This window comes from Osmerus eperlanus, chromosome 3, assembly GCF_963692335.1.
Source record: "Osmerus eperlanus chromosome 3, fOsmEpe2.1, whole genome shotgun sequence".
In the NCBI taxonomy this organism is placed as follows: domain Eukaryota; kingdom Metazoa; phylum Chordata; class Actinopteri; order Osmeriformes; family Osmeridae; genus Osmerus; species Osmerus eperlanus.
Window position 1 is genome coordinate 4,411,462 of NC_085020.1, and position 12,419 is coordinate 4,423,880.

The window sequence follows — 12,419 nt, forward strand, 5'->3', positions numbered from 1 at the left end:
TTAATGTTTCAAAATGTTTTATAAAGGATTAACTAACTATTAGTTAACACTTTGTAAATGCCAAAAAGCGTTGACTTATTATAAAGTGTTACCTCATTAACTTAACCTTACATTACTTAGGGGGGCACTGTGATTGTAACCACAATAAAACTAATTAGACCAACAGATACAGTAAGTCACTGTAATAATAATAATTCTGAGGATTTTTACGTGAAATATGCTCCCACACTATTCATGAGAGTTGACCCCAGCCTGAATCTGAACCCAGCCTGAATCTGAACCCAGCCTGAATCTGAACCCAGCCTGAATCTGAACCCAGCCTGAATCTGAACCCTTGGTACACTAGCCCTACTGCAGCTGCTGGGAGATGGTCCTGGTGAAGGTGCAGGACATTAGGGACTTAGAGTTGCAGTTGTACTAGTCGTTGTTGTTTACTATGCATACCCACTAGTGTGGACACATCCTAGGGATGTCTACTAGGCCTACATATTTTGTTTGTTTTGTTTTGTTTGTTTTGACCAATGTCCAAAACCCCTTTTGTGCTTGACAGGTTTTTGGTTTGAATGGGCACAATATGATAATCATCCATGTTACAGGTTCTGTTTAAATAGGTCTGTCACAGGTTAAACTCTTCAGAAGGTGAAAGGTAGGAAAGGTATGGAAACATGATGTACTATTACCCCACATGATGTTGCTATTCCTTTCCCTACCAGAGAAGGGCGACAAATGACAACCTCTGCTAGAACAAGTCCAATTCACAAATGTCCTAAAACGCTAAAACCCTCCTCATACCAATTTTTCTTAAATATTTGATATAAACTGGTTGAAAAGATATTAAAGCAGGTAATCCTGTACACGGTGGATACCAATATAAACCGATAACTGGTTTCCCCCCCCAAAAAATCAGTTTGTTCAGATGAAGCCCAGCTGGTCAGTGAGATTATGAAGGACAAGACATTAGTGGTTGGTCATTCTGACCTTCATAGCTCCATCCTCCTTCACAAGGCCATGGTCTTCAGAGCCACATGGTTGATCGTTCCACTGCACCATACTGTGACTGTTTCCACTGAGAGGGACAAGGCACATAGTCAATTTACTCTTAACAGTCATATGGCTTGTTTCATTTTCATGCCTTCATTCGCTTCTCAAAGTATTATTATGTAGTATGTTACAAATATTACAGTTTGAATATACCTATTATTATGTTTTTACTTTGCAGTAACCTGTTCAGTCATTTATTATAACATGATAGGCTAAACACAGGCATGGCTGGCGTGCCTAGGGACTCAAGCCACACATTATTGACAGACAGCACACTTCATTAACCCTCAACACAAACTTCAGAGTAAATTGTTTGATTCACTTTTGGCACTACGTAAACTACATATTCACTCTCTTTCAAGGTCGCAAATCTGTAAAATCTGTAAAAATATGCCATTTAACGATTATTATTCTTAGTACGCGTACAGACATGCCAGTGAACATTCGAGACATCAGGACCCTTCAAGCTGCTCTACTGTGACCGAAGTTTGTTTCCTTAAGCCTACCTGATTTAACATTTCAGATGTTTTTTGCAGTGGGAGCGCCTGCGACGCAAGCGCAACGCTACACCCCCGCAGACTCTAGTTCAATGTTTCAGAATTTTTAATGCGATTAACCCAATTGAATACACGCGCTTGAACTGGATTTTTCTTCTGACCGCGGGAAATTACACAAAACTACGGTGTAGCTGCTGTTATACATTTACTGGCTGGTTTAGGGCATGCAGTGTAAAAGCTGTGCATTCTTATAGCCTACTTCAGGCAGTTTTGTTGCAGTTAAAGTAGGTGGAAAGCCAGATTTGGAGTCACACTCGCCCTGTACTCGTCACAGTACACGGACAGAATGAAGGGAGCATCGAAATGTTATCGTTTGTCGGTGGTTCTGACGTTGGTGTGTTTGAAGTACTCCGTTTCATTTAATCTGGACGCTGATAACCCTTCTGTCTATTCTGGACCAGAAAGGAGCTATTTTGGATTTTCTGTTGATTTTTTCAGGCCAGATGACAAGCAGTAAGTTTGTACTGTATCTGTGTAAATTCTCAATGAATCGAAAATGTGTCGCATTAATACTCCAATACATAACTGAATACAATTCCAAAGTAAACATTCAATTGAAAGTGTTTGTGCAAGTTGCCCACCTTTATTCTTATTGTGTATAATGGGTGCATGCGATGCCATAGACCTGCATGCAGGGCTGTTTAGTGTGTTTCGTTTCAGCTGCTGTGTGTTGTCCCCAGGTCTAACGTGATAGTGGGAGCTCCCAGGGCGAACACATCAGGAGCCTCCTCCGTGGTGGAGAGAGGAGCGGTGTACAGCTGCCCCTGGATGAGCTCTGGTGCCTGCCAGGAAGTATCGTTCGACAACACTGGTGAGTAGAGTACAAATGTTTCAATCTCCTAAACGCTGGTGAGTCGGGCCACAAGCTAAGGAAGGAAGTTCTAGAACAATGATAAGTAAGGTCACACCTTACACTCTAGAACATGAGTAGCGACAGGTAATGATACAGAAGCCGACAATGACAGTAAGGGATGATGCTGGAGTTTGTGTTGAACTAAAAGCATTATCCAGTAGAAGTTTTTTTGGAATTGATTTGGAATAAGTCGAGTGTGTCAGTCATGCATGTGGTGACTTGTCGTGTCTGGGCTCAGGAATGCAGCAGGAGGAAGAGATTTGACATTCTGAGAAAGGCTGCTGAACACTCACTCACTCCATCATTCATTCATTCATTCCAGCCGGATGCTGATCCATTATGTAGTAGGCCACGTAGACTTCTTATTTGATTTAGTCTCATATGAATCTGAAGTGTGGAGCAGTGCAGTTGTGTTGTGCTTGTTGTGACCCTCTGCACTGCCTAGTAGCTCAGGCAGAGAGGCCCAGAGGCTGGGAGAGAAAGAAGCAGCATTGTCATTCTAAGGGGGATATCAGAACTCAGACAAATTTAGACAACAGAGGGCCGAGGCCTGTTGTTTAACCATAGCTTGTTTGTTTGGGTAACAGCTTGTGGGAAGTGCTGTTTGACTGACTGCTGAGCTAAGTACAGGCTTGTGTAGGACTCTCAGTTGTGTGAAAACACCAGACTACTTCAGAGCCTCGTTCTCATGCTGTCACAGTTCATACGTGTTTGGAGTTGAACCCGACATCACAGGACTGTACATAAAGTAAACAGCATGTTTTAACTTTTGACCCGCATCGAATTGTTGTCCGGTGGGGCATGTTCCTTTGGTCTGTTGTATGGTACATGTTTAACAGTCACAATGACTCTCTTTGTGGTGGCTGACTTGCTAACCAGGAAGGCAGGCTGGATTAGAGGGTGACACAGTCCAGTACTGGAATTAGAGTGTGTGTGTTTCAGTGTTTATGTATGTGTGTGTGTGTGTGTGTGTTAGTGCTAAGTAATTTTTCTGTTACTCCCTCCTGACCTCAGCCATCTTGGCTTTGCTGCCTCCATGATGCCCAGTCATGATGGCACTCTGAGTCCTCTGACCAGACATGAGGAGGGGCTGTGGGATACAGAGAGACTGGGGTGGTGTGGTATGATGACAAGAGTTACAGAGGTCTATTGTTCTCTTGTTTTCTACATTTGCTCTCCTCTTTCCATCCCTCCCTTTCTATTCCCTCCCTCCCTCCCTCCCTAACTCCCTCCCTTCCTCCCTCCCCTGTGTTGTGTTACTGAGGTCGCAATGCTGAGGTGCCGACTGTGTTCTCTGGGTTTAATTACCTACCTCCATCATGTTCTGGTGAGGTAGCACTCTATTATCTTGACCCTGCAGGCAATGTGCTCTGCTCTGTCTGCGCATGCAGGCCTACAACAACCACTACTGCATGCACAGTGTTGCACAGCAGTACGTCGGATGACAACAGGTTTACTTTATATAGAGGGAAGCTTCTCCTTTGAATTCTCAGCAAATGGACACATTTGTTTTCTCTGGTGAAAACATTGCTTGAGGTAAAGTACTGTGTGGTCAGTGATTTTAGGAAGGGTGAAAACATGACACATGCTGTGGAAACCACTGGGTACAACCCAGGATTTCAACATTTCAATGAGTAAGCAAACTCCACCCAAAGGCAACACTATAGCACTCACAGGCATTTATTACCAAAACAAAATAACCCAACGAAGGTTCTTCTTCCTCAACTGAGGGCAGGGATTGGTGCAGCTCCGAGGCTCAGCCTAAGTCTGAAGGCAGGCAGCCAATCAAGCGTGATCATATAAAGTTTGTCAGGTCCTGGTGTCCTGCTCTCACCCACTTGCATGTGACGGCAAATTCTGACCGCGATCTGTGAGCCTCTACGCTGTTAAAGATCCCAATCAGTCGACAAGCCACAGTTGCAACACTCGCCTAAGGCCTGGTTGGGTTTATATCTCTGGTTCTGACCAGGGATTTTCCCTGCGCTGGATAACGGAGGTTGCTATGTACACACATACACACACACACACACAGCCTACTCACCACCACTACCAACCCCTCCCTTGGTGTGTAATAAGACAAGTCCCAACACCCTGGCTCTGACCAGGAGGAATGTCTCTCCCTAGGCGTAGGCCAGGTGAGGCAACAACTGCAACCTTCTTAGACATCGTCACTTTCCCCCCTTGAGCAACACATCATGATTCCAAACCGAACACTAATGTTCTTATTGTTGAAGTTGCGACATCTATTAGCAGTCTGATCAGCGTTCTGAGTTGATCTGACAGCTGTGCCTCTTTGTTGTCCACAAATATCTTGTCCTCACAGGAGATGTTGTGACTCTCGATATGCAATCAATGAACTGTGAAGACCGTGATGTTGTTAATGTACATTATAAGTCAAAATTATTACCTTTTTAGGAGATGATCACACGATTTATTGCTGCACAGGGTTGAGATCTTATCCCGCCTGTAGAGTAGTCAAAGTTTATGACTATGAGAAAGAGTATGGTCGTGCGTGTGGTCGACGTCCACAATGGTTATGTGTGTGACATGCTGTGTGACCAAAGGGTCTTGTCCTCCCTCTCCCCCCCTCCTCCTCCAGATGACAAGAAGAGCCAGACTGGGATTCAGATGGAGTTCAAGTCCAACCAGTGGTTCGGTGCGTCCGTTCGCTCGGACGGAAAACACATCTTGGTGAGTCCCTCGCACACACACACACACACACACACACACACACACACACACACACACACACACACACACACACACACACACACAACTGGTGCCACACACACACAACCGTCCTAAAATCACTTACTATACGGTACTTAATCTCAAGCAATGTTTTCACCAGAGAAAATAAATGTGTCCATTTGCTGAGAATTCAAAGGAGAAGCGACGCCAGAAGTAAACCTGCAGTCATCAGACGTACTGCTGTACAACACTGTGCATGCAGACGTACTGCTGTACAACACTGTGCATGCAGACGTACTGCTGTACAACACTGTGCATGCAGACGTACTGCACTACAACACTGTGCATGCAGACGTACTGCTGTACAACACTGTGCATGCAGACGTACTGCTGTACAACACTGTGCATGCAGACGTACTGCTGTACAACACTGTGCATGCAGACGTACTGCACTACAACACTGTGCATGCAGACGTACTGCTGTACAACACTGTGCATGCAGACGTACTGCTGTACAACACTGTGCATGCAGTAGTGGGCCTTCATGCGCAGACAGAGCAGAGCAGATTGTCTGCAGGGTCAAGATAACAGAGTGCCGTGTGTGAGCTTCACTGTGTGTGTGTGTCCAGGCGTGTGCCCCCCTCTACCAGTGGAGCACGGAGGCCTTCAGCGACCGGGAGCCGGTGGGAACCTGCTTCCTGAAGACAGGAGCCACGGTGGTGGAGTATTCCCCCTGTCGATCCAGTAAGTACTGTTCACCTGTCTCTCCAGTCACCCGATTGCCTTGCCTGCCGTGCCCGTGCATAGTCTGAAGCTCTGCTGTCTCTCCTTCAGAGTTGAAGTCTCCATCAGGCCAGGGCTTCTGTCAGGCAGGCTTCAGTGTGGACTTTGTCAAGGTGGGAGCCTATGCAACCTACAGTCCCCCACATCTCCGCCACACACAAAACCAGCTATCTCCTCTAGGAATCTGCACCGCATCCTAGAATGACGCCATCGCTCTGTTTGTGTTACGTTGGGTTCATATAAGCAAGCAGTTTCATTGAAACTGGTGGAGAACGTCGCTGCTGTTGGTCTGTGTGGGTCTGACTGTAAACAGCTGGGCTAGTCGTACACGTAAACAACTTGGCTTCTCTTTCTTCTCTGACAGAATAACCGAGTGGTGGTGGGGGGGCCAGGCAGCTTCTACTGGCAAGGTCAGAGCTCACTAAACAGGTTACACACACACAAACACACGTGAAATGTCGTCTCGGGGGTGGGTTGAAAAGTTGGCAGCCCTGCAAGTGGCTTTCTTGGGTCTGAAAGGATAGTTTCTACATCCTGTTGGTTAGTCAAACAGCTAAGGCAGCTCTTTTCTAAACAACAGCATTGTTTACAGGCCTCAATGACTGGAAAACTACAGTACACTAAGAGTGCGTGTGTCTATTGACGGGCAAGAGCTAGAGCACTTTACACAATACAACAGTGCTATAGAGATACAATTACAGTATAATAAACCACATTTCCCCTTCTTCCCACATGTCCACTGCCCCTCCTAAATAGCTTATGTGCCCATAGTTGTTCAGTTTGTCTAGCACTGACTGGTTATGTGCAAAGGAAAACACTGGTCATCGACCAGAAGTTCTGACATGCTGTGTCTGCCTGCGTGTGCGTGTTTGCACGCGAGGGTGTGTTTCTGTGCGTGCACGCGTTTGTGTCTGCTCTCCACAGGCCAGCTGATCTCAGACGACATCTCCGAGATCATCGCCAGATATAACAACCAGTTCTACACCCCCTACAGCAAGACCATGACCACCAGTGCAGCCGACTTCTCGTATGACGACAGCTATCTAGGTGAGGCCAGCTGTGCTAGCCAGCTAGCATCTATCTGACAGGCATGACACTTTAAATGCAAATCATTGTAATGCTCAATTATTGTTGACGTAGTTGAAAATAAACTAAAATGTAAAGCCAGTTGTAAGACTCTAAATTAGTTCTAAATTAACATGTAGGAAATGTAGGCCAATATAGGCTTTTAGTGTGCAGCATGAACATGTGTAAGCTATAGAGGGGATCTGTTGAGCAATAGATAGTATGTTAGCAGCACACCAAGATCAAGAGCACCTCCTACAGGCCAGCCCATCCACCTACAGCACAGCATCTACGTTTACATTTTAGTCATTTAGCAGACGCTCTTATCCAGAGCGACTTACAGTAAGTACAGGGACATTTCCCCCGAGGCAAGTAAGGTGAAGTGACTTTCCCAGGACACAATGTAATTTGGCACAGCTGGGAATCAAACCAGCAACCTTCTGATTAATAGCCTGATTCCCTAACTACTCAGCCATTTGACCCCCCACTACACCTTCTGTTCTGTGTTTGCGCAGGTTATTCTCTAACTGTTGGGGACTTCAATGATGACGGTGATGATGGTAAATCTGAGGAGAACCATGCATTCAGAAAATTCAAATAGAAGCACATCAAATTCGTTTATTTGTGTGTTTGTTCATTCATTCTTAATGCAGGTTATTAGTACGTATATTCAGCTTCCTATCCCTTCCAGATTACATCACTGGGGTTCCGCGAGGCGACAAAGCTCGAGGCTATGTAAGTGATGTGTCTTTGGTATGATGCTATAGTGTGCCATTGTGTAGTACAGAGCTTTAGTGTGCAGTCGTTTACTAAGGACATGTAGTATGCTATTTTGAAGTATGATAACCAGTGTGGTGTTTCCTGTTGCCAGGTGAACATCTTCAACGGCAAGAATATGGAGTCCATGGTCAACTTCACCGGAACACAGGTCAGCCATGACAGCCAATCGACTATAGACGGGAGGGTGGGTGGAGGAGGGAGATGGAGGAAGGAAGGAATAGCACAGTGTTCAGAGGAATAAACCATCTCTTTCTCAGTGTTCCCGTCTCTCTCCTTTGTCCTCTGTCCCTCTTTACCTTTCTAGATGGCTGCTTACTTTGGTCACTCGGTAGCTGCGACTGATATTAACAACGACGGGTGAGACCCTCGCCTCAGCATATCCTCACTCGACCCCTGACCCCTGACCACCACCCACTCTCTCTATATTTCTCTCACACACTCACTACCGCTCACTCTCTCTCTTTCTCACTCTCTCTTTCTTTGTCTCTCTCTCTCTCTCTCTCTCTCTCTCTCTCTCTCTCTCTCTCTCTCTCTCTCTCTCTCTCTCTCTCTCTCTCTCTCTCTCTCTCTCTCTCTCTCACTCTCACTCTCACTCTCACTCTCTTTGTCTCTCTCTCTCTCTCTCTCTCTCTCTCTCTCTCTCTCTCTCTCTCTCTCTCTCTCTCTCAGGATGTTGGACCTGTTGGTGGGGGCTCCTCTCTTCATGGAGCGGGCTCAGATGGGAAGCTGCGGGAGGTGGGCCAGGTGTCTGTCTACATGGGGAGGGGGGGCTTCTCCTTCCACCCCCCCAGGAAGTTGACCGGGGGGGAGATCTACGGTCGCTACGGCAGCTACATCTCTGCCCTGGGGGACCTGGACCTGGATGGGTACAACGGTAGGAGTCTGACTGGATGTGTCTCTCTGCTCTCTCTCCTGTCTAGAAGTGCTCTCTACAGTGGGGAAATAGTGACACTCTATGCTATACTCTCTCTCTCTCTCTCTCTCTCTCTCTCTCTCTCTCTCTCTCTCTCTCTCTCTCTCTCTCATCTCTCTCTCTCTCTCTCTCTCTCTCTCTCTCTCTCTCTCTCTCTCTCTCTCTCTCTCTCTCCATGTGTCTCTGATGGTTTCTGTCTGTCTTTTTCTCTTTCTCTATTTCTGTCTCCCTTTCTCCCTCCCTCTCTCTCCCCCCCCCCCTCCCTCTCCCTGCACCCTCCGGGTCCCCTCAGACGTGGCCATCTCTGCACCCTACGGGGGCCCCCGGCTCCAGGGCCTGATCTACATCCACAGCGGGCGCTCCACGGGCCCGGAGCCCGCTGCCTCCCAGGTGCTGGAGGGCCGCTGGGCCTCCTCCTACATGCCCGCCAGCTTCGGATACTCCATGACCGGGGCACCGACATCGATCAGAACGGATACCCAGGTACACAGATACTGTACTCAGACATAGACTCAGGACACTGAGCCAGACCCAGGTACACAGATACTGTACTCAGACATGAACTCAGGACACTGAGCCAGACCCAGGTACACAGATACTGTACTCAGACATGAACTCAGGACACTGAGCCAGACCCAGGTACACAGATACTGTACTCAGACATGGACTCAGGACACTGAGCCAGACCCAGGTACACAGATACTGTACTCAGACATGGACTCAGGACACTGAGCCAGACCCAGGTACACAGATACTGTACTCAGACATGGACTCAGGACACTGAGCCAGACCCAGGTACACAGATACTGTACTCAGACATGAACTCAGGACACTGAGCGAGACCCAGGTACACAGATACTGTACTCAGACATGGACTCAGGACACTGAGCCAGACCCAGGTACACAGATACTGTACTCAGACATGGACTCAGGACACTGAGCCAGACCCAGGTACACAGATACTGTACTCAGACATGAACTCAGGACACTGAGCCAGACCCAGGTACACAGATACTGTACTCAGACATGAACTCAGGACACTGAGCCAGACCCAGGTACACAGATACTGTACTCAGACATGAACTCAGGACACTGAGCGAGACCCAGGTACACAGATACTGTACTCAGACATGGACTCAGGACACTGAGCCAGACCCAGGTACACAGATACTGTACTCAGACATGAACTCAGGACACTGAGCCAGACCCAGGTACACAGATACTGTACTCAGACATGAACTCAGGACACTGAGCGAGACCCAGGTACACAGATACTGTACTCAGACATGGACTCAGGACACTGAGCCAGACCCAGGTACACAGATACTGTACTCAGACATGAACTCAGGACACTGAGCGAGACCCAGGTACACAGATACTGTACTCAGACATGGACTCAGGACACTGAGCCAGACCCAGGTACACAGATACTGTTACTCAGACATGGACTCAGGACACTGAGCCAGACCCAGGCTAAGACACAGAGAGGGCACAAACAGAGGGATAGGAACAGACAGCTCTGGGTTGTTCTGCATACAGGCCTGGCTGTGGCTTGCTACAGCAGTATCCCGCTGTGATGCAATTATAAACTGCTGATGTGTGCGTGCGTGTCTCCTTTCAGACCTGCTGGTGGGGGTGTTTGGAGCTGACAAGGTTGTTCTCTACAGGTACTCCCCCCGTACACACACACACGCCTGTCTGTATGCCTTTGATCTAGGGCACATGGTGTGTACTACACTCCTAGTCTTGCGGTTATTAACCAGACCACCTACGACATGAAAGGCTAGCTGCTTCTACATAAACCTCTAATGCAGGGCTCAGGTGTGCGGGTGTAGCTAGCTACAGGAAGGACTGGTCTTCCACCCACCCGCCCCTGCTTCAGGTCATCTCTACCGTAGCTTCACTGGATCGGTGTGAGCGAGCACGGTCTCACAGCTGGCAGCGGGCCTGTCGTATCATGTGTGTTTCTGTGTGTGCCCCTCCAGGGCGAGGCCCGTCATCAGTGTGTTTCTGTGTGTGCCCCTGCAGGGCGAGGCCCGTCATCAGTGTGTTTCTGTGTGTGCCCCTCCAGGGCGAGGCCCGTCATCAGTGTGTTTCTGTGTGTGCCCCTCCAGGGCGAGGCCCGTCATCAGTGTGTTTCTGTATGTGCCCCTCCAGGGCGAGGCCCGTCATCAGTGTCAACGCTACCCTGGATATCAGCCCTCTGGTCCTCAACCCGGAGGATCGCAGCTGCATTCTGCCTGATACCAAGACCCCTGTGTCCTGGTAATACACACTACACACACACTCACGCGCACACACACACACACAGCATTAAACGAGTAATACAACATTTACATTTTACATTTACATTTTAGTCATTTAGCAGACGCTCTTATCCAGAGCGACGTACAGTAAGTACAGGGACATTCCCCCGAGGCAAGTAGGGTGAAGTGCCTTGCCCAAGGACACAACGTCAGTTGGCATGACCGGGAATCGAACTGGCAACCTTCGGATTACTAGCCCGATTCCCTCACCACTCAGCCACCTGACTCCCCAACATGTTCAGACGGTTCACTGAGATCACTGAGAGTCTGCTCTTTGTCTTGTGTGTGTTTGCGTTCAGTTTTAAAGTCAAGTACTGTCTGGAAGCCAATGGGAAAGGAGCCCCAGCCTCCCTCAGTAAGTTTCACATTCTGAGCACACACACACACACACACACATGCCTAGCTCTAGCATGGTCACTCTGGGTAAAGTGATGTTAGTGGGTTTTCTGTGGAGGGTAAGGGACACTTATTAGGGGGCATCCTGTCTGTGACACACACACACAAACACTCAGGGGTGTATCCGGCTTCTCTGTTTTCGTTTGATCTCTGTGTGTGTGTGTAATGGTTACCAGACGTGGTTGTGCTGTTGTGGCAGCACAGACACTGTGCCTCGATCATTACCTTGGTTCCTCCCAGGCCTTTGAACTTTACAGCCTCTGCTCCTGAACCCAACCCCCTGCTGCATGTCTGTCTCTCTCTCTCTCTCTCTCTCTCTCTCTCTCTCTCTCTCTCTCTCTCTCTCCCTCTCACGCTCTCTCTCTCTCTCTCTCTCTCTCTCTCCTCTCTCTCTCTCTCTCCTCTCTCTCTCTCTCTCTCTCTCTCTCTCTCTCTCTCTCTCTCTCTCTCTCTCTCTCTCTCTCTCTCTCTCTCTCTCTCTCTCTCTCTCTCTCTCTCTCTCTCTCAATTCACTTCAATTCAAGATGCTTTATGGGCATGAGTGTTTAGGTTAAGGCACTGTTGCCAAAGCACATGCAATTATAAACACATCATAGAACTGAATTATTATCAATCACAAACATACAATTATAATAAGGCAAACTTGCGGTCTCGCTCGCTCACTCTCTTTCTCTCTTGTTTTCTCTCTCTCCCTCTCTCTCTTCATTTGTCTCTCCGTCTATATGTCTCTCTCTCTGACCCCAGAGTTCCAGGTGGATCTTGTGCTAGACAGAAATAAACACAAGGGGGCGATCAAGCGCGTGCTCTTCCTCCAGAGCAGGACCTCCCAGTTCAGCACCAACATGACGATAGCCAATAAGAAGGGACTGACCTGTGGCGAGCAGGAGGCCTTTCTCAGGGTGAGTGGAGAGCTATGGAGGCCTCTCCGTAGTCAAGGCCTCATATAGGAATGCTCACCCAGCAGACCTCACCCACCTCACCTCGCAGACCTCACCTCACCCAGCACACCTCACCTCACCTAGCACACCTCACCT

The 12,419-nt window shown here is 48.1% G+C and overlaps 1 protein-coding gene across 1 annotated transcript in view; it reads left to right on the forward strand.

Annotated features, from left to right (window-relative positions):
* Positions 1–1,587: 1,587 nt before the first annotated feature.
* Positions 1,588–12,419, forward strand: part of LOC134017234 (integrin alpha-V-like) — a 15,682-nt gene continuing 4,850 nt past the window's right edge. Inside the window, 19 exon segments of the mRNA XM_062456651.1 lie at positions 1,588–2,051; positions 2,279–2,409; positions 5,051–5,142; positions 5,772–5,886; positions 5,977–6,038; positions 6,290–6,335; positions 6,850–6,972; positions 7,506–7,550; positions 7,682–7,725; positions 7,862–7,918; positions 8,075–8,127; positions 8,440–8,477; positions 8,480–8,644; positions 8,976–9,134; positions 9,137–9,166; positions 10,305–10,350; positions 10,841–10,948; positions 11,289–11,344; positions 12,130–12,284. Of these exon segments, the coding sequence (XP_062312635.1) occupies positions 1,885–2,051; positions 2,279–2,409; positions 5,051–5,142; positions 5,772–5,886; positions 5,977–6,038; positions 6,290–6,335; positions 6,850–6,972; positions 7,506–7,550; positions 7,682–7,725; positions 7,862–7,918; positions 8,075–8,127; positions 8,440–8,477; positions 8,480–8,644; positions 8,976–9,134; positions 9,137–9,166; positions 10,305–10,350; positions 10,841–10,948; positions 11,289–11,344; positions 12,130–12,284 (1,692 nt within the window). The 5' untranslated portion in view covers positions 1,588–1,884.